We start from the raw sequence: 23,601 nt of genomic DNA on the forward strand, positions 1-23,601 counted from the left end.
TCGAAGAGCTCAAGGTGATATTAATACCACAGCTTAGCATACTGTCGCACTCCAGCGTTCCTACTGCGTTGCGCGCCATGTGCGAGCCAACCAAAGATGACGAGCATGCGGTGTCAATGCTCGCACACATCCCGTGCAAATTATACATGAATGATATCCTTCCACAAGCGACGCTGAGTGAACCACCGGTGGCACGAAGCTCACCGCTTTGAGCTGTGATCATACTGTAATCATTACTAGAAATGCCGACAACAACACCACATTCTTCACTGAGACGAGCACCTGGAGCGCACGCTCGAGCGCTCACGGCACATTCGAGGAGAAGTCGCTGCTGTGGATCAACACCTACCGCCTCGGGACGTCGCATAGAGAACATTTCAACGTCAAAGCATGCAATATTGAGTAAGAATGCGCCAAACCGAACCGGGGAGTGCTCCGTAAACTCAACATCCCATCGGCTTTGAGGCACAGTTGCCACATGATCACATGTCTCCGAGGACTGTTGAGGAAAGCACACCGAACATATGCGTACGTTACTACTTTTATTCGGATTCATTAGCACCCGAGCGTAGGCATCCACAGTGCTTGTGTTCGCGTGCGTATCATCAAATTTACTCATAATGAAACGAGCAATGCTCTTGACTGTAGGATGATCGAATATGAGCGTACTAGGTAAATCATTTAATGAGAACGCATCAGCTATGGCGTTTCTAGATTCAACTGCTCCAAGGGAGTCGACACCTGATTCCATAATTGCTGCATCAATATTAAGATCAAGTCCTGAAATTTCTTTGAAGATGGAATTTATTCTTCTGATGACACTAGACTCATCCCTCGCATGCGAGGGCGGCTTCATTAAGCCGGTTACCTTCTGTGCAATATGTTCTAAATTGACATCTGATGTCTGAGCCGAACTGTGCAAGATGCGCGCCTTCAGTGCAAATTGTGCGAACTTCTTCCCATTGAGCCCTGTTGCCAAAATACGCGGAGCAGACATGGAGAAAAGCTGACTTGATTGACAATGAATTGTCATAAGCCGAATGATGGAAAGTGCAATCGCCGGTGCTATATGATATATGCCGATTCGCTCCATTCGTCGGGTAATACCTTTACTTGTATTCGCCATACCCTTGCCTAGCAACCAAGCTCCCCATTGAACACAGTTGCTCACAACACCACGAAACTTGGAGAGAGCTGTCCACTCATCCAAGTAGCTGTTGGCGTACGCATAATTGAGTTGTCCACGAGAAGCAATCGTCGACGCAATCGAAGAAAAGTTTAGAAAGGTTGCGAGTGCACATCCACTTTGGAAGCCGTCGTGCAGTCTCCACGATCCTGCAACTTTTGGCGCCGATACAACATCATGATGCATCGCGCTTTGATCGTGAATCATGCCATCCTTGAGAACTCCGCTAGTATGGAAAATTCCAATAACATTATGCATACCATGTGACATCAAGATAGACACAGTTTCCTCATTTGCTATATCAGCAGCCACGAACGTCATGCATGATGCCATGTTTGTTTCAGGCATGCCCTCATTATTTCGGCCAGTGCGAGCCATGACAGTGATCTGACTTGCACCTAGACACGCCAGCCAATCCGTTACACATGTACCTATCGCCCCAGTACCGCCGGTGACAAGATGATGCCCCGCAGTGAGTAGATCGTGATGTACCACTACTTTGCCTACGTGGGATGCTCGCGTCATTTCCCTCATGCTTTCTCGAACGTGTTTGAACTGATAGTTCAAACAGAGCGCTGTATTCATCACACCAGCGCACAGTAACACACCCACAAGACGAAGATGGAACCCAAGCTCAAGAATGGGATTATTATCGATCGCCAGCACCTTATAACACGCCTCGATATTTTCTTTCTTCAATGCACTTGTCGACCATATTGCTCTCTTTGATAGCTCCAAAAATTTGCCTCCAGCAGACAACAGAGATAAAGATGCGGAAACCATACCCGGCGAAGTAAGAGTGTTCAATACAACATCTACACGTACGGATTCTGACAGTGATGATAGCAATATTGACTGCGAAAATGCGCTAGATCGTGAATTAGCCATTGATTGGATGCCGAGGCATCGCATGAGCGCTCTTTTCTGAACACTGCTAGACGTCCCAGATAATAAATTTCCCATTATGGAACAAATTGATTTCACCGTAAGACCAACGCCGCCAGTGGCTCCATGTACAAGGTAATGCGTGGGTACAGTTGCACGATCGTCACGGGCTGATTTGATGCACTCTGCTACGGTGAGTAAAATAGTTGGAGTCGCTGAGGCTTCGATAAAATCAACACTTGGCGGCTTTTCACAGAAGAGAGATTCATGCACATGAACTGCATCACCCAAACACGCCGTCGTTAATCCAAACACAGCGTCTCCGTTTGATGGATGTGTCTGATCGTCAATTATGCCAGAAAAGTCGGTGCCTGGCGGATGCAAAATTCCTGGGTACATATTCAAAACGTTTAGCACGTCCCTGAAGTTTAGACCCACTGCCATGACCCTCGCTCTAACGTACGCTTGGGTTGCAGCGTAATTCTGATGGAAATGTGACATCGGCACTGGTGTGAGATCTTTAATCGCACCCCTAGGTCTTGGCGCAAGAGTAAATGCACTCTTCGGTATACTACGTGATGATTCAATCACTGGTACGTGTGTGACACCTCCGGCGTGATGAACTCGCAATGTGTCCCCTGACTTGCTGGACCGAGTGGAGCCCATATCTCCCTTGTTCTGCGATGGGAGTAAAATTGAAACACTTCCCACTTCTAACTGATGGTTTGCGTTAAGATCAGATATAGCGACCATCGGAATCACAGAAGTTGCTGCGTTTGAAACTGAGTCTAGCATAGTCTTCGTTCTGAATGAATGTTCGCCTATGTTCCGGGTTTTGCAGGCAACTTTCTTTTGAGAACCTGGTATACTCTGCATCAACGCTGTGCACGATGTTGCAGGTCTTTGTGCTCGCTGATAATGTGCAGACACGTCAGGTGTACACTTTACCAGTGGTACTGATGCAGAACTAAGCCACCTTTTCACAGGACATGCGGCGTACCAGTGTACAGAATACAGCCTATCTATTGTTCGCCTTTCGTCGACGACCACATCTGTCATGATGCGGCTGTTTGCTATAGGTTTGCAACATAGAGTCCGCAGTGTCGATACTTTCACAACAGTATGATTACCAGTCGATAGTGACCCACGATCGCACGTGTTGGTGCCATTGAAACCTTTTCCCGAATGTATAAATCTGATGTGGCACAAACCAATCGAAGCAGGAATGTGTACTTTACCACCTGTATCAGGATCGGCGCTGAATCGCATACAAAAAGCAGTCTGGAGTGAATTATCAATAATACGAGCAACTAAAGGCATCGCATATTCTAGTCCGATTTGCACTGGCTGTATTTTCATCAAACAAGCAATTAGGCGTGCTGGTGCAAGTTTCATGCGGTAAACTTTCACTGCACTACACGTACTCAAACTGTGCACCATGCGCGAAGACATTGCCGCACGCCCACTACAGAATAGCTGTGCATATCCGTCTCTACGTACTGAAACATGAACAATATTTTGAGCAGTCATCACGATCGGCCGCTCAAACGTGACGTGCGAGTGATGTAAACAATTAACAACGGACATGTCTATCGCAATAGCGTGAACAAGCAGAGATGCGCTTGCCGGTAAAATAGATGCATGATTTACTTGATGGTCGTGTAAATGTGAGCATTTTGTGGCGATCAAGTTGATAATATACGCGCAAACGTGAATGGAGCGGCGTGTGTCTAGAAGGTACGTGCTACATGAAAGTGCACTAGTGCCTGGATCGAATGTGTATGAATCGAGCGCTCGAGCAGACCACGACGAGCGATACGTCGCACGCTTGCATGTCCTTAGAACAGTGTGCGAATTAACACCACTCATGCCAAACGAAGAAGATGATGCCAAGTCGATCTGATGTACTGCAGTGACCGCTCTAGACGCACACGCACTCTTTGCAAACATAATACGTAAATGTGGATTGAAATTTCGACAGTGACGAATCCCAAAGTCATTAGATGAGCAAGCACAAGCGATAGAATCAATAATGCCAGCCACGCCCGCACTTCCTTCAGTATGACCCAGTATGCATTTACTGGCGCCCAAGCGAGTACTTGCAAATTTCGAGCAAGTATTCATCAAACTATTTATCTCAATAGTATCGCCAAGTGACGTGCCTGTACCGTGTAACGAAACATACACCACATCAAGCACTTTTGCACCAGCTTGCTGTAATGCCAAATTTATCAAACGCTGTTGGCTAAGACCATTTGGCGCTGTAAATGCGCTCGAGCGGCCATCTTGATTCACCACACATGATTGAATCATACAGAGATCCACGCCAGTAGAATCGCTCATAGACTCCACGTGCAGTATCCCAAACGCTTCTCCTCGACCATATCCATCTGCACTTTCATCTAAAGTTTTACATCTGCCATCATGTGCGATCGCTCGTAACGAAGCTAGTGTGACAAATGTATCTGGGATAAGTATAGACTGAACACCGCCCGCGAGTGCCGACGGTGCACCCGTTTCTCTCATACTGTTGCATCCAGAATTTATGGCCACCATAGACGAGGAACATGCAGTGTCGATTGCAATGCTTGGTCCGTGCAACCCGAACGTGAACGATGGCCGACTTGCAAGAAATGAAAGTCCATTTCCCGTCCCAGCGCTTGATTGTTGCGCCAATTTCGTATGTCGAAGGATCCGTGGGTAGTCGTTCCACATGATTCCGATGAACACTCCTGCATCAAAAACGCGCTTGTCCTCCAAGAAGCTTAAGCAATCCGCACAACATAATAATAGATATCTTTGCTGAGGATCCATGCACATTGTTTCCTGGTTTTTTAGCGAAAACACGCGATTATCGAACTGGTACAGTCCATCAATCAGTACTGCAAACTTCACTGAAGCTCGCAGTAATTCAACATCGAAGCGCACACTGAGTGATTTATGCAAATTGGTTCCGCTCTTCAGAACGGCACGTAGTGTTTGCACGGAGTCAATTCCAAGTGGATACTTCATAGCTACGCGTGCTATTGTGAATACACGTCGAGAATCGTCAATATACTGTACATTCGTCTTTAAATCTCCAGTATGAAATGTTTGCATCATGGGCGCACCTGTCATCAACGCGGCAACAGCACGGCTCAGCTCACGTACTGTTGGATGGTCAAACATCGAAACTGCAGTAAGGTTGACACAAAATGCATCGTTTATGGCCTGTCGTAAATCAGCGATAGCAAGACTATCCAAACCTAGTTCCATTATAGGTTGTGCATCATCAAAGTAAGAAACGGATTCGTCGCCAACTGCGTGTAAAATCATATGACGCAGCGCATTGGTAATTTCTTCGTTTGAAGTAACTCTCGCAGAGCGATGAGCGGTAATAGTCGGTTTGCGAGCTGCCACAGAGCGCTCCAGTCCGCAAATTTCACTTGGGAGAGTCGATGCCATCAGCGTTGGTGGCGCCAAATGAGCAACCAGCATGTTAAGAATATATAATCCCTGTGAGACAGTTATTGTCGCGAGTAGGCGCGTACGTAGAGCTTGTCTCAGATGTGCCATCCCGCTCATTGCATCTGACCACGCGCCAAATTGTATGCTTGATGTTCGAAACCCCATGTTGAACATCGCAACACAACTTTTATCTATTGATGCATTTGCCAACGAATAGTTGAACTGTCCAAATGAGTGCACGGCTCCGGCGATAGATGAGCAAGCGATCGACTGCTCAGAATCGATGTTCGCCATGCGATGCTCACGAACGTACCCTGTCAATTTAGAAGCTGATGTCGTCATCATGGTTCTTGGTGTCTGTCGAACAACAATAGCGTCATGTAACGATCCACTGGCGTACACACATGCACTTGCTCGAGATCTCACAAGTAGTGGTTCACACTGGTTTGTAGCGGCATGATCGCGCTTCATCAGTTCAATGATGATCGAATATTGCGATGCACTTCTGATGACATGCGAAGTCTGACTTCTCCCTTGAGAACTAATGAGTGCTAGATTGGCAGCGCCATGCAGCAAGAAGAATGTGCTAAAGCAGGAGCCCAACGCACCGGTAGCCCCGCACACGGTGACAGATCTACGCTTTGCAGTCATTTGATTCGCATTTTTAATTATCTTCCCACACACATTGGTAGAAGCAATCGGCTTGACCAGCACTGATGTGCGTGGCACGGAGCTCAAGTAGCCTGGTGTGACGTGGGAACCCTCCGCTTCGATAAACATATACTTGCGAGCGATCTCAGCAGCTTGTAAATCAAGTTCAGTCCGGATTATCCCGGCGTTTCCTGTCACAGTATACCTTGCGTGCATACACGATGAACCGGTTATTTCTACACGATGTTCACGAAAGTTTGCAATATGTGCCACAGTGGATGATGCAGATCGAACAATTCTATGCGTCTCAATTTCAACCCACTTATCCCTTCGCGTGATTGTGTGTAGTTGCTGCCCATTCTGTGCATCTTTCAGCACGGTGTAGTGACTGAGTTCCCATAAACATCGCTTTGATGAGCCTCGCTGTTGATCGAGCACAGCCCGCCGTATATTCTTCATTTGGAACCCAGCTGCTGCACCATTTTCCAATGATTCTGCGCGTATTGAATAATTCAAGTTGAGCAAAGAAGGTTTGTGCTGTGGACTCATTTGAGTCGATGGTGACTGTACGCTTGTGGACTTTACGGATGTATTGACGAGCACACTTGATATCTGAAAAGTACATACACTGGTTGGGATGTACGACGCTTTCGAACTGAAACAATGTAAAGCCGCAGACGACTGAAACGCGTTATCCAACGACATGCAACCGTGGTTGTGAAGATAATCGATCTGAATCGATATTCTAGTAGCACAGACCATTGTTTTCATTGGAAGATATTTGTATGGTATGTAGGGTGCCCTTTTTGGCTCAGTAATCATTGCAACACAATTGTTACATCTCGGGCGACATTTAAAATATGTTCGTTTCTCAGAAAATACGTTCAAACGTCTGTCACGCCCACTCACTCGGATAAATGTCGTATTATCATCTTTGCGTATATGTGAAATTACTCGTGCAGTTGGTATGCTGGAATAATCTAAACATTGAATTAACTCGCCACCTAATGTTTGCGTCAACGAACAGCACAGAATGAGCATGCCTGCCGCAGGGTAAATCACTCGGCCGTGGACGCAGTGGTGAAATAAGCCGCTGCGAGCTACATCGAACGTTTTGCAGCGAATGATGATGTGCTTGTCCTCTCCGTTATTGACACTTGCGACTGAGTGTATTGGCGGGATAAAATGAGCCTCTACCCAAATTCTTTCACTGTGAATTAAGATGCGACATCTTGACCTCATCCTGCCTTGACGTGCTCCCGCGTATCGTGTTTTCCGCAGTGTTACATGTGCGTTGGTCCCTTGGAATGCAAATGCACTCGCAGATGAAAACACATGCATCTGCGCAGCATTCAACGTAGTTTGACTAGCAGCTCGGGGGGTCTTCACTGCTGCATACGCATGAGTGAAAGCCTCTGCAACGTAAGGATTCACTTGTCTTAGCAGACGTATCTCACGGCAACGATTGCCAGTCGTATTATCAATCGATTCGATTAAGCTGACAGCTCCCGATGCGGGCTCCGCATGACCAAACTGCGACTTGTTCGCCTGACACGTCACGGGACCATTTAACTGAGTATATGTGTTCATGGAGGCACTGATCTCGATAGGGTCACCCAGCATCGTACCAGTACCGTGCAATTGATGTGTTTGAACGAAACCCTCATCCAAGATAGCCGCACGTCGGATTACCGCCTCCTGCGCCAAACCGTTTGGCGCTGTCAGAGAGCTCGACCGACCGTCCTGGTTTACTGCGCTTCCGTGAAGGAACAACCAAGAATACGTGTCGGTATCGATTTCGGCTAAAGTGTACATCACCCCTGCTTCGGCGCGAACGTAACCATCCGCAGAAGAGTCGAGAGTCTTACAATGCCCGTCCAGTGAGAGCATTTTGGAGCTTTGAAAGACTATTGAAGTCAATTCCAGCAGCGTGAGATTCATGCCACCGATGCAACATCCACGTAGACTACCACTAACCTCGAGGTGGAAGACACTCGTACATACCAACGCGGACGAACAAGCCGTGTCAATGCATATGCTAGGCCCTTGCATACCGAATGTGTACGAAATCCGTCCACTTATGACACTCGTGATTGTGCCTGTACCAGCAAAAGGACCGAGTGATTGTACACATAAAGTTCCATATTCAGCACTTGAGACTCCTACACCGACACCCCATTCGTTTGTATCCTCATCAGCTGATATCAGACAACCATCTGCGAGAACGATCATGATGCGCTGCTGCGGATCGAGATGTAGAGCTTCGCGGCGACCAACGTGAAAGAATTGACAGTCAAAATAGTCGTGCGATTCTAGAGCAACACCAAACCGTACTTCTCGCCCGTCTTTGAAAGTATCAGTATCGACCGCCCATCTTGTATTGAGGTGGTTATCGGAATTCGGTAGCACGGCGCTGATAGCAGTTATTGCATATGAGCCATGGTCAAACACAGCAGGAAAAGTGATTTCTTTGTCGGACGCTTCATGTTCCTTTGGACATACACAATCAAAGATGTACTTGCTCATTGCTCGAACCGTTGGGTAATTGAACGTGAGTGAAACGGGGAAATCGCATTGAAATTCACGTGTAACTCGATCACGAATCTCAACGGATATAATCGAATCCATTCCGGCATCCAAAAGTGAAATGTCAGTGCGCACTTCCACACCCATTACTGTGTTCACGATTTCAAGTAAAGCATTCCGTATTTCGGCTTCACTAACGGCTGTTCTTAATTTCGAAACGTCGCCACAAGTACTACGATCACTTAAAGATGAGTACAAAATATCATTCGACTCTTTTACACCCAAATATGACCTCGTGTAACTCAGTATTGTATCACGTGGGAACCGATTTATTAAGACGACAGATGGTAAATCGGATACGATGATGTGCTCCATCATCCTAAGTGCAGATTTTTCGTCCACTTGGCCTGCACCCATGATAGTCAACCTACGCAATATTTTGTCTGAGGACATCCCGCCGTCGCAGTTCCAAGCACCCCACTGCAAGCTTTTCCAGTCTTGACCAGATCCGTGCTCTTCATAGCAAAACATGTCAACTGAAGCGTTGGCAGCGACGTAGTTGGCCTGTCCAACTGACTTTAAGACATGGGCGGTTGATGAAAATACGACGAACTGTTGAACTGGTGACATCCATAGTTTTGAGCACATCTGCCGGGCTGGCTTGAGTTTTGGAGCAGAACTGACACGTATTGTTTCAGGATTTTGATTAGCATACATTGCATCCCGCAATATTCCGGACAAGTGCAGCACAGAGTCAAATTTCGGAAACCGAGACTGGTCTAAAACTGAAAAACAACTTGAGCAACTTGAGTCAGTTTTCAGTACAGAAACACAAGCAAACGGGCTAGAAATCCCGGCGTCAAATGCTTCGTTTCTTCCGTTTCGAGAGGACAACTCTACATGGGTAGTGCCGCTAATGTACAGTTGTTTCGTGATAAGACGGGAAATCCCTCCGAGTCCACCATTCAGCATTGATCGGTATCTGTCGCGACTTAGCAGATAGCTGCGTCTAATACTGCATCCACGGATTCCAGGTATGCGGGTGTATGCAGTACGGCTTGTACTGCGTGCTCTCGCAATATGATTTGAAGCATACGCATTACACGAAACGACTACATTCGCTCCTTCATTGCTAATCGACAGAAATCGAGTAACACTTTTAGTTGACTGATAAACCTGAGCACCCAGTGAACTTTTTACACTCAGTGTGTTAGTCTCTTCACAGATAACATCATCAACTGCTTTCACTGCCGCAGATGTCGATGAAGTAAAACAGGACTCCAAGTGTGCGTAAGTATATGCTTGTTTAATCTGATTGGCCGCGATTGAAAGTAACGATGATACAATTCTATCAGTATTAGAACGGATACTTTGGTGCGTTGTAAGTGAATACAGACCACGATGTACGTCAACTAAACCTCGCGTGCAATTTCTATCCTTTTTTACCACTTGGGAGCACCCCAAAAGGATTGTTGATCGCATCGACGCATGTACATATATTGCCGATCGTTCGAGATTATCTCGCGTGATGCTTCTACCAACTCGCGTCTGGCGAAACCCGACTGATAAAAAACCAAGCACTGAGTTCGAATCGGAGCCATGCAACCTATGGTCTGAATAAGTGCACCCAGATGTCGACAAACTACACGCGATCGTGCATGATTGGGAGTGATTCATAAGAAAACTGGTCCCGATAGTGACTGGTAGCATGAGTGCACGTGATGCACCCTGACGTGCCGTACAAGCACGTAACTGTAGAGAACAGTCCATTGCGTTCGGATCAAAAGTAAATGTCTGCTCCACGTACGGCTTCCGCACGCTTGATTTGACTCGGCTCGCAATGATGACCCGCTGAGCTTTTGAGGAACCATCGATCGTATTAAATTTGCTCACTTCTGCATAACGGGACGTATACATCGCCTCTGCAGTAGCATGTACCCTGTTTTCTATATCCACGACGCGACTCCTATCCATGTCAACCTCCACGGAAAATTCTTTTGCGATACGCGTGTTCAAGACAATTGGCATGCGTGTGAGCTCGTTGCCAGTACGAACGGCATGGTGTAATGGACAAAGTCTGACGTGCACCGAATTGAATATTTCCATGATTGATGTGTGTGGTAATATCGGGCGATTACTTACTCTATGATCAAGCATGTACAGTGAATGAAGCCCATCGAAGCTGAGTTGGAACTCACATTTTGATCGCGCTTCTCGAATCTGTGGATGTGACACACATGTATGAACTCGACGAGCATCGATAAATGTTCTGAAATTCAGATTTGCTCCTTGCGAACTTTGATGGAAGGATGTGGCCACGATGGAATTGGTTCCTTGAAAAGCGAATGCACTCATCGTCTTGCAAGTCGTAGGCGTATCGTGTGGATCACGACAAAATTGTCGATTTACAAAAATCTCGGCATTTCCAAGTCGATCCTCCACATATGGATTCAAAGTTCGCAGAGACGCATTTCCAATATCGGGAGACGTCGCATGTTGCACGAGTTGAGAAAATGTAACCATTCCAGAGGCTGGTTCGCTGTGCCCAAACCGCACTTTACTACACGTCAACCTTGTTAAATTGCGCTCGTGCCTGGCTTCAGATATGCCACTGAGATATGCGCCAACTTCGACTGGGTCGCCTAATGGTGTTCCTGTACTGTGCAAGTATGACTGCCCGACACCACCTGCCTCTGCTAGATGGAGTATTTGAACAACTGCACTTTGCTGAGCTTGACCATTAGGGGCCGTGAGCGCTGACGATCTTCCATCTTGGTTCACAATTGAATACAAGATTGTACATATTTCATGACGCATCTGGATTGTCCCGTTTTCACTCTCATTCAGGTTGTGAGATGTGATCAACGCCGAGCATGAGCCCTCCGCGCGCGTGTAACCATCTGCAGCGGTATCTAGAGATTTGCAACGTCCATCGTCCGCAAGCATGCCCGCAACTGCGAAAAGCGTCATAGTTGACTTTAGTAGGAGAACATTGACCGAGTAAATGACTGCAGCAGCTTTTTGAGAACTTAGACGGCCCCGAGCTATATCAATGGCCACCAGTGATGACGAGCAAGCAGTGTCTATGGCAACGGAAATTCCACCCAAGTCATGGCAAAATGATACGCGACCAGGTACCACTGAAAATGCACTGTCAGTCGCTAGTATTGGTTTTCTGCTCTTTGAACTGACATGATCCATACTTGATAAGCCCACGAACACGCTCGTATTTGTTCCTGATGACCCATGTAGGCATGATAAGGTATCAATTAAAGCGAGTCGTTGTTGCGCATCGATGCGCGTGGACTCCGAGAAAGATATTCGGAACATCTTGGCATCAAACGTATCTATTTTTGTACACAAGAACGATCCGAACATTGCCGTGCTTTCTGTCTGTTCTTTGCCACGCGCAAAGATATCCCATCGCGTGTATGGCACGCGCGATATATGATCGAAAGAATCAAAAGGAATCGTCGGATAAGATCCCGCTATGTGCCCGAGGGAAACGACAAGTTTTGTGAACGTTGCCGCTTTCATTCCACGCGTCAGTTGAACATTTGCTCTGTCCCCAGTCATCTGCATAATATACCGGGCAGCATCTACGCACGACGAGAAGTCAAACGCGAGCGTGAGAGGCAATTTTACGCCAAAAGATGCAGCGAGCTTCTCACTGAATTCGATGGCCGAAAATGAGTCAAACTCCCAAGTTGGGATATCTACTGTATCTTGAGTGGTCACTGCCTTCAAAATATCTGCAACCTGCGCTTCTATTCGTGATTGCGTGTTTAAAATAGGTGCCGGTATTTTTGTGCATGATTGATTGCGTGTTTTTCCCCGTCCAAAACAAACGTAGGCGCTGAGATCGGGATTGTACCCAACATCAATACTTGTTTGATCGATTGGGCAAATTAATATCGTACGACACACCGTAATGGCTCTGGCGTGGAGGTCAACAGCTTCGCGCGTGGAAAGCATTTCAGTCCCTGAACCGAACTTTCCAGTTGCCATACCTCCCTCAGCCCATGCGCCCCACTGGACACTTGCCACACAACGTCCACCAACGCGTTTTCTCAAAGATGAGATGTCCATAAAGCTATTTGCCGCCGTGTAATTATATTGTCCTTTTGGTGCCAGCAAGCACGAAATAGACGAACAATAGACGACCGTGTAGAAATTCAGAAGCGTTGACACGTCATCGCAGATATATGTGACGGATAACTTCGGCGCCAGAACTCTCATACACGTAGATGCTGTTTGAAAAGGTATCAACGCATCATGAAGAATACCGGCGCAGTGATACACGCGTGCATGGTTCGATGAGTCCCACATTCGATCACTCCTTGTGAATTGCACGAGTGAGGACGATGGAAACAGATCTTGCGTCAAATATCTACCAGTGCGCCCGTGCAGGAAAGCCGTCACGGGACCCCGTGAACAATGCCAAGTCAAAATACTGCGACCCACATGACCAGTACCACCAGTCATGCGTAAAAGTGTTCCATCGCGGACAACTGTGAGTGGTTCAATGAGACCGTGCATATATCGTCGAGTGAAATGGTGAACTTTGTTGAGTTTGACAACATGAATGCTCTTTAAATGTACCTGTCCATTTTCACCTACCCAGTAAAGATTTCGCGGTTCTCGTACCATCACATTGTCCCTTCGAAACCCCATGGCGTTATACCTTGGCACAAAAACTGTTTCAATCTGCACGTCACAACCTTCAGCTTTTGCTATACGTGCAAGAGCATTGAAATCGACCTGATCCTTTTCAATGAAAGGGCGTATAAGCAGCGCAGAAGAAAAACAAGTCCTCACATGGCCAAACTGCAAAAAGTCCGATGTGTCCCTGGCATCCCTGCGCGGTGAGTGTGACTGAATCGTAGAAGTACTGCGAATGCATCGCACGCTCGCATCTTGTTGGACACACGGACTTGCTAGGACAGAATACGCGCACGCGATAGCCTTTGAAGCAAGCTCAGCATTGTTTGTATCCTTTAATGTAATATGCTTCACATTTCGAGATATCATTTGCATGAAATTTATTCGTAGAAGCTCGTCAGCGCTAATGTGACTCGACCGAGATTCAGCACTGTGCACTCTATTCAAAGAAGGTGCTTTAGCCACAGTAGACTTTTGCTGAAGAAAATTCGTACATTGAGCATAAGCCTTGACACCTGCTGGAATGAATAAGCAGGGTCTGGGTAGAGGTGCTGGACAATCGACAGAAGTCGCAAACCCGAGCTGCAAACTACAATCTTCATACTTGGAGCGGTCCGATCCTGAAAGCAAGATACAATCGATTGATGCGAAAGATACGCACAGGCTCAAGCATTCATATGAATGCAAAAGGCGCTGACCAATTGCTACTGCCGATGATTCCACTGGCAAGGTAGTTAGAAAGCATGAAGTTGCATGAAAACCGTGTGCTAGCTGTACCGGACGAACGTCTGAACTGTTATTTTGCAAGATTGCGCAAGACCCAGACGCGCTGACGCTCATTCGGACGACAAGCGGCGGCACAGATTGATTCAAGCAAAGTGGACGAGAAATAGTAACATCCAATATGAATTTGGTCATTCGGGCACTGTGAAATTCGCACGGTCCTGTCCCTAGTATATTTAGCATGATGCGATATAATACTGTTGCGGGGCATACAACTTTTCCACTAATGTTGTGATCGCCATAAAGATTAACGTCAACTGGAACTGCGTAGATCTGAGATCGAGTGTTGCAAGCCACTGCAAGATGGAGTTCGGAAACAGAGCATCGCTGAGTATGTAAAATAGGCGTTGCGAGATGTTGTATGGCGTGATGCTCAGGCATCAATCGGAAACTAGAAATAGCGTGCGCATTTGTACCTTGGAAAGCGAATGCACTTATACCAAAGCAGCGATTCAGATCGCTTGATTCATTTGAAGCCGTTCGCGATCGAGGGATGTGTATCCCCCGATGATCGTTGCATTTTGAAGAAATATCTTGTAGTATATACGCGTTAAGTTTTCTCATGTGCAACGTTTGAGGCACTAAGCGGTGTTGTGATTCGATAACCATGAAATGAATGCTCAAAATGCCTGATGCGGCCTCGCCGTGACCCACTATTGACTTAATCGCTCGTAAACCAATTGATAGTGTATTAGGAGCTACCGCCTCGAAAAGAGCGGTCAGCTCGATCGGATCACCGAGGGTTGTGGCGGTGCCGTGTAAGTAGACGTTGAGTAAATGTGGGCACACACAGGACTCCTCTGATGTTTTACGAAGTAGATTGACTTGACTCGCACCATTTGGCACTGTGAGTGCACTTGATCGGCCATCTTGATTTACTCTTACTGCACACACTCGTACGTCGCTAAGGTTACCAACTTCATGTGGGGACGTTTTCTCTCTGTCAACAAGCGCTAAAAAGCTTGTGTGTTCGTGCCGAACATAGCCATCTGCATGTGCGTCCAGGGTTTTGCATCTACCATCCGGCGATAACATCCCAAGTTCAGACAGTGCGTTAGTCACTCTTTCACTGATGATGTGATTCACTCCTGCGGGTAGGCCTAGTCTGCATTCGGCCGTCACGATGAAGTTCATTATCATGTACACAGAAACTAGTGATGAAGAACATGCAGTATCTATTGATATGCACGGACCTCGCATATCGAAGAAAAATGCAACACGACCGCTCGCAACACTGTGCGCATAGCCCAAGACAGCCCTGTTATCGACGTTTGAATCGCAGTCTGTGAACTGGGAAATACCTAGTACCAGTCCAGAATCAACACAAGAGGGTAAAACCATCATTTTCAGGGCGTGCAAAAGTAAATCGCGCTGCTGAGAGTCCATAGAGCGTACTTCTTGTCTACTGATTCGAAAAATATTAGCGTCGAATTCGCCAAGCTGATCGTAACTGCAGAAGTGTCGACGTTCTGGAGCACAACGCACGGCTGTTCCAATTTGCTCGGCAGAGTCAGGCATCCAGAGCCTGGAGTGCGAGATGTTGTCCGTATCTTTGACTTCTGAATGTGTAGATGCGATAATATAAACTGCGCTTTGACTGGTACACACTGCAGCATTTCTGAATACCCGATCCTCATCGACATCGAGCATGTCCTTTTCAAAATGTATACTCTCTACATTTGACAAGTGAACATCTCCTTGTTTAGCTTGTGATTCGACTGCGATCTCTAGAGATGATTGTTTCACACTTGGCGAATGTAGACCTTCCGAATGACGAATACCTTGAAAAATGTTTTGCTCAACTTGATCGATTTTGACGCTCTGCAACACTTCGATACTTCCATCTTCTTGGAAATGAACTAAGTCAAGTGTGCGAAACCACCCATCTTCTGTTCGGTCTAATCCTCCAGTCCGGCTACTGTCAAATACGCACTGCACTTCGCCAGTAGAAGTGTCGAATGGTTCAAGTAGATCACCTTCTCTTGACACTATCCGAAGCTCCCTTGCTTCGTCATTACCACCAATGGTTTGCCATCCAAATGTCCACGATCCATCGAGCCTGTTAAAAATGGCTCTGCTTTGATGTCCTTTTAGATGTGTGCTGCGATAGCTTGAGCCATAACATATCAGATCACACCCTAACTTGATAGTCGCGGCATTCCACCGAGAGAGCTCACATCTACTCGTGTTATAGACGACGACCAATCGTAAGCTTGATGTGTCTACATGAGAGTTGAATGCATCATTGGAGAAAACGTCAAGAACACGGTACGGTAATACCGAGACTGTCGCTCGCTCTCGGCCTATGGTTCGGAGTATTGCGTCAACGTCATTTGTACGCATACCGATCAAGCGACCATCTGCATCCAATACAGCGCTGGTGATCACAAGATGCAAGATGCGAACTTCGTAGCCTTGAGCGAGTATCAACGCATCTGCATGGTTCAAAGCAAGTGAGAGTTGCAGCGCAAATACCCATGCTGAATACATCTGTGTACTTTGGAAAATAATCTTTGTATGACCTGAAGCTTGCAGAGATTTTTCGACTATTGCTGGTAGTACCTCGTTGACTTGGTCAAGCCATTCTGTCATAGAATTGAGTTCGTCTGAGGGCTGGCCTGAGTCAACATGGATTACATCTCGTTCAAAAACTCCTGTGGGCGAATGCTGCATCAGTGATTTCGCAGTACCGAAGAGCAAGTGCGGAGAAAATGTATGAACAGCAGTCTTGGATACGTGTCTACCCGTGTCAGAGTCATTAAATAAAATACCATTCATGGATGAAACAGTGTAGCGCAGGACAGTAACGAGGTACAGATCAGGCAACGATACATACACTCGTATTCGCCGCGGTCTATGCTTTGGCAGAAGTCTAAGAATATATATGCGACACGCTTCGACGTGAGCGTGCGTGTCCAAATAAGTTTGAACAGAATTTGATATGTACGTCACGCGACAGCCATGCTTGACTGCAGAACAAATCAGCTCATGTTTGTATGTCTGGGAGGAATCAAAGATTTTACGAGCCAGTTTATTAAAAGCATGCCTGTTCGCACTTAGACCTCGACTTCTAATGTGACCTTCGACACTCAAGTTACCAGATAGCAATATACTCTTCAGCGAACTATGTGATCTGCACACGTTTTCTAGACAGAATTCGTAAACAAGATCACTAAAAGATAAGACGAAAGCTTCGATAGTCAATCGGGCAAATTTATTCGCGTCGTACATAAGCATACCACCGATTCCACTGTCATTTTCTTGGAGTCCCATCCAGAGAGAAAAGACAGCTTGCTGAAAATGGTCAACATTAGGTCTACGTTGCTTTTGTCCTGCTCCACCTACGAAACTGAAGCACGTTTCAAACAACGGGTTTGAGTTCAAGGAGTCGCCATCACGATATAACGACAACGAATCAATTATATCGTGGATAGGAATGTGGGGACACGCTTGAATACGTGCCATAATAGCAATAACACATTTGATCATATCGGCTATGTTGAGGCATGTATCGAACACGAATTGACCAGGCATAACAGTAGCATAGCATCCAATAGCTGAGGTTTGTGAAATACCTGCGACATAACGCAAATCAAAGGAAGTGCCGACATTCATATGCACGCGATTTGGAAATGACACTGCACGTTCAGTTATGCCTGCTAGCACGGTAAGCCAGCATGAAAACAAAATGGTGAAACTTGTGCATCTTAGCAATCGAGCGGTAGATTTCAACATGTTAGCAACTTCAACGTTAATGTCAACACGAACTCCTGCACCGAGCAAAATGTTCGATTCGCTCGGTGGCGTCGAGAGATCTTTACGAAGTCTGGATATGGGCAACCCATCATGACTTTTAGAGTTAAGAATACTCCTCCAATACGCAAGCGCTTTCTGCGACGATATCCTTGAGTTCTTGTTCTGCTCTGCCAAATGTTGAAACCAAGAGCTATATGACTCAGAAGGGCGGCTTTGAATGCGCCGTCTATTCTTGCGAAGTGCGTGTCTTATCGCCATAAGTGATAACGCATCGCCAACACTATGATGTAATACTACCAGCATCTTCTTCGAACTCACGCGATACACTCGGATCGGTGCATCATTGAACATATCGAAAGGGTATGATCTTGCTTCAGCCAACAACACATCTGAAGCCTGATGCATAGCCAAGCACTTTTCATCTACGCGGCTAAGTATAGGAATGGAAGCGATGGATTCGAATGATTTTATAGACACACAGTCATTCGGTGAGAAACGACAACGTAAAATGGGATTGTCCAGCAGTATCGAATTCAGAGCAACGACTGCGTCGCTTTGAGTAGATATATCAAGAATTATCGATATGTTGTATGCGCAGCTTGTGGGGTATAGTTTGAAATGCAAAAGGTATAGCGCCTGTTCTCGACTAGGTACCGCTATTTCATCGCTGAGAGGCGAGTATGAATCAGCTCTGGTACGATAATTGGACTGATTCAACTCCAGGTGTTTTATCAGTTGATTGAATGTTACCATGTTCGACAGAATCGTAGATGGTACAGCGCATCTGAGACGCTGCTGAAGTGTTGCGAAAAACTCCATAATTCGCAGCGAATCTACTCCGCTTTCCAGTAGAGTCTTGTCCCTACCACACAACGGTATACCTAGCTCATCACAGCATGAGTAGACAATCCCGGCAATGTCGCGCTCTACACATTTGATATTCTTATTCTGTCGGTTGCATGCGGCTGAGTGACATATTGGGCTTTTGAAAGCGTTTGGGTGAATTTGCTTATTTTGGTTATCTCGCAGTCGCCTCAGGATATGTATTCGAGAAATTGAAGTTGGTTTCCGAACAAAATTCGTAAGAATACCGGCTGTACACTCTGAGTACTTTACGTAAAAGATGGAGAAGCATACCTTTCTAGGTGGACAAGCTGGACTTGCGACGTAGGATTGCGCTAAATCCACGTTGAAAAGAACACGGCCACACGTGTGGCGCTGAACGTAGCTTAATTTGATACATGAAACGCACGCCGTAGCGTCGCAACTCGTTGGTAGTATAAGCGCAAGCATGTTCGATTGGGCGCGGTTCCCGATGATGAATGTCCCATAATACATTTTCAGAATTTGTCTGCCTATTCGGTCTGTGCACAGCAGATTTCCCAAGTGCAAGTCAATGGACATACCAGAAACTGTTTGTGAAAAACTGGTTGCCGTCCCTACACATCGTCTCATTAATTGAACTCGAGTATCAGAAATACGTTTCACGTTCAAAATACAGCTGTCAAGTAAGGCATAGTTTTCCTGAACGTGACGATGTGCACTGAAAAAGATCTTAGTTTGAGTAGATGATAGTCTCTGAAATAAAAAGCCTCGACACTGGGTTTGGTGCACTTCTTCAAGTCGTCTGTACTCATATACGTGAAACAGTCCCTGTCGTTTCGGTCGCTCCGAACCACATGGCGTGTCAAGTCTATCTATAAGCACGGCATGGGCATTCGTACCAGAATAACCAAACGAGCTCGTTGATTTCATCTCAGTGTTTGACGATGATTTTTCTCTAGAAAATCTCGACACGTATGCGTGCTCTTTTACACTACTAGCTACGATTGAATTGACTTGTCGCAGCGTTAAGAAGAATCTATTTAAGCGTCTCTGAAATAATATCACAGCAACGCCATGAATCCCAGACGCCGCCTCACTATGACCTTGGAATGTTTTGCTTGCTTGGAAAACAATCGGTGTTCCTCGGCTTGAGCAGTATGCGCGTTGTATTGCGGCAAGTTCGATGGGATCCCCGAGCTGAGTACCTGTACCATGTAACTCTGATTCATCTACCATATCACTCGTTTGACTGAGAACCCGTGAAGTGCACATTTTGATTAGCTCGAATTGAGCGTTTCCACTGGGAGCCACCAGTGAACTTGAACGTCCATCTTGATTCAGTTCACTTGCTAGGAAATGAGCAAGTTCATCACCTAAAAAACGGTTGTCGATAGGGATAATGTGGTCAAGCACTATACCTGTATAATTTTCAGCCCGTCCGTATCCATCTGCCTCTATGTCAACTGTTTTACATCTACCATCACGAGATAACATGCCGACTGCACTACAAACTAAAGAAGTCTTCGGATCAAACATCAGATTAACTCCAAGTGCGAAGTTTTCACCCATGTTCGAAACAGGCGGACGCGAATGTGCGAAGTACATTGCCACTAATGACGATGAGCACGCTGTATCAATAGACATCGCCGGTCCTGTGAAGTTGAAAGTATACGAAATTCTTCCACTGGCAACATTTGAAACATTCATTGGGGTTTCAAAACACGGATTCATTTTGGGCGTGCGCAAGGACACAGCTGCGTAGTCTGACGTGGTAATTCCGACGAACACTCCACTCGTTTTGTATGTATTGTATTCCCGTTCAATCAAGCACTTGACTGCGTGCAGCAGAACACGTTGCTGAGGATCACACAACCGAGCCTCTGCGTACGTCAAATCAAAAAGATCTGCATCAAAATGATACACATGTTGGATCGTCCCACCGAAGCTAGGTCTCAAAATCACCTGTTCTTCTTCGCAAAACTTGTATGAGTCAGTCGTCCAACGCTCAGCAAGTAAATTGATTCCATCAGACAGCAGGTTATGCTGTTGCAAAGCAGATTGGTTGTGTATGTTCTTCACGAAAGTATGGAGTTCAGCAAGTTTTTGGTCTAGTGTGGGATGATAATCAAGTCTACGTGCGTGGAGCACCTCATGATTTCTCATACGCTCATCTGCGCAAGGATCAGTAAGTTCGTCTGTTAGGAAGTTTATCAGCGACCCAAATGTAGGATATTCAAACGCGACTGTTTTCGGAATGGTTATTTTTAGTTGCGATGAAAGAGACTCAGCAAATTCAATCGCGAAAAGCGAGTCTAAGCCGAACGCCATGACGCGCTCTTCCATGGAGAACTGCTGCACGACGCCAATTTCTTTCAGCGCTCTTTTCACAACACTAGCAGCACTTCTTGTCTTGTTAGAGTTTTTCGCATACTTTGCATCCGTCGAGAATTGATATTTAGCACGTACAATTTGACGACCCAGCAGCTCATCCAACAAACCCCAGTGCCTCGAACTTCCTTCTTTACACCCTAACATGGAGGTGTAGTTCAAAGCGTATTTGTGGACATCGATTTGAGCACATATGACACCAGGGCACGCATGAAGTGAGTGGTATCTTGATATCATATTGAATATTTCACATGGTCGTATGGAACTTAGGCCGAATGCAGAGCCCCAAGTGGTCGATGAAGCCATTCCCGCGTCTTTAAAGGGTCCAAATCGAATGGATACGACGTCACCGCCAAAGTTGTGTAGAGTTTGAGATAAACCGTCGATAAATGCATTAGAGGCTGCATAATGTGCAGCTCTACTTAGGCCAAACACGGCGCTCAAAGAAGAGAAAAATATGTCCTTACGATCATCATGAATCGGATGGAGATGAAAACCAACATCCATCAGCTCATCGGCAGCAGTCGCTACCTTCGGTACGAAGGTTTTGAAAAGCTGCTCTGGCGTCATAAACTTGATCGCAACAAGGTCAAATACCCCTGCTGCATGTATGGCACACGTTTTCTCATCTTGGCAAGAATCAGATCTGATCTTTGAATTAGCAAGCTCGTGTTGATCACACACAGAGCCTCTCAATATTCGAATAATTCGATCAGAACGATGAGCGTGTGCACCGCACACATGGAAACGAAGTGAGCAGCTTTTACCAGTCCGTCCAATGATGAGATAATCATGTAGTGTAGGTTTGCAGGCAAACAAATGATCTATTAGTGAGGTAGTAATGCCACGCGAACCGCCAAAAGCTACACAAGTTCGACATCCCGTAAATGCATCTAAGTTCCTATGTTTAAACGTCTCTCTCGTGAGAGTGTTTACTACCTTTTCGGTTAGGAGTCGCCCACCAATAATTCTTTTTCTGCACGCAGAATCACTCAAATTGCTATGCTTGTGCCTGTATGATTTTGACAGTGGTGAAATATGAATTGATGGGCACTCCAGTTGGTGCGCATAAAAGAGTGCCTCGATACCCTCGAACGTGCAATCGGCGTAACCACACTGTAAAACGTCAGCGTTGTACAATGTTTCGTGTGCTAGAATGTAGTTTTTTCGTGTGTTCGTGCGTACGGCATTAAGTAGACTCATAACACTGGAGAACGTATGACGCAGCGATTCGTACAAATCATGCACATTTCCAACACTCTGCTGGATCAAATCACACAATTCAAAATTTATAGGGTGATTTTGGCTCCTTGTGTGGCGATGGCTTGCGTACTTTGCAAAGCTGATAAATTTAGCTGTGTCTGTTTCGCTGTTGCGTGTGTCTCGTTTTATAGCCGATTCGTACATCCAGCAAGTCTGATACATGCTCGAAGCTGCTTTCGGCTGCCCCGGATCATGATATGGGGTGCCTGCTACATACTCCAAAGTGCTGACATTCGTTTCTTCACGTACACGAGAGTTTCCGAATCTTGAAATCGAAATCGTCGTATTCTCACGATCACGCGAATGCCTCGATAGAATGATCATACTGATGTGGTTCATATGAGACAGTGTCGACATCAATTTAACTTGTTGCTTGCATGTTTTTTCATGCGACAGCGTAGCATATTGCACGATGGCATCTCTGCATCTCACGCACGAAAAGACAACGCTTGGCATCGCGTAGTTCTGGCCGTGGACACAAATTCCATGCGAAATCCCACCTGTACAAACGGCAACGGAGTCGAAAGTGTACACCGTAAATTTGGAAGTGAGCAAACATATAGTAAAATTGCTTGTAGTGTCGAAACGTTGAAAAGTTGTCTTCACTATAAAGGAGCAAGTTTTCCCAGAAGTCGTGCTAATTATCGAATGGACCGTGCCAATAATGGACTCAGGTGATTTATCATGATCCTTGCTAACTTGTGCGCTGTACTGAAGCTGATGAATATAATTGTTCCTGTGATGTATCATCAGATGTGGCAGAGCGTACGGATTAACACGATAAGTGCCGTTGAAAGCAATTGACAACTCCGAACATTTCGACTTTCTCCGTGCCAATGAAGAAACGAGCAAAATGTGTGCATTTGTACCCTGAAAGGCAAATGAGCTGGTGCCGCCACAAGCAGCTTGATGTTGGGTATACTTACTTGAGGCTGCCATTGAACGCGACATACCGGCTGAGCTCTCGTGAGCGCCCTGCAAAGACATAGCCTCGTAAACATGCACATTGAGTGATTGCAGGTGCATGATACTCGGGCTTATCCGAGACTCAAGCCCGCGCAAAGTACAAATCAGTCCCCCCATACCCGCGGCACACTCAGAGTGTCCCATTCTTGACTTCATTGCATGTACTTCGACGTGTTCTGCGCTCTTCAATATACACATCGCCCCACCTATTTCAATAGGATCACCGAGTGATGTTCCTGTTCCGTGCATCTCGAGAGCGCACA

At 46.1% G+C, this 23,601-nt stretch overlaps 1 protein-coding gene across 1 annotated transcript in view; it reads right to left on the reverse strand.

Moving 5' to 3' along the window:
• Window positions 1-23,587, reverse strand: part of OT_ostta02g00800 (unnamed product) — a gene marked incomplete at both ends in the record, with an annotated part of 33,948 nt that extends 10,361 nt beyond the window's left edge. Inside the window, 2 exons of the mRNA XM_022984992.1 lie at window positions 10-19,251; window positions 19,303-23,587. Coding sequence (XP_022840687.1) covers window positions 10-19,251; window positions 19,303-23,587 — 23,527 coding nt within the window. The remainder of the gene's footprint in view (window positions 1-9; window positions 19,252-19,302) is intronic.
• Between the last annotated feature and the right edge of the window lie 14 nt (window positions 23,588-23,601).

Source organism: Ostreococcus tauri (assembly GCF_000214015.3).
Source record: "Ostreococcus tauri WGS project CAID00000000 data, contig chromosome 02, whole genome shotgun sequence".
Lineage (NCBI taxonomy): Eukaryota > Viridiplantae > Chlorophyta > Mamiellophyceae > Mamiellales > Bathycoccaceae > Ostreococcus > Ostreococcus tauri.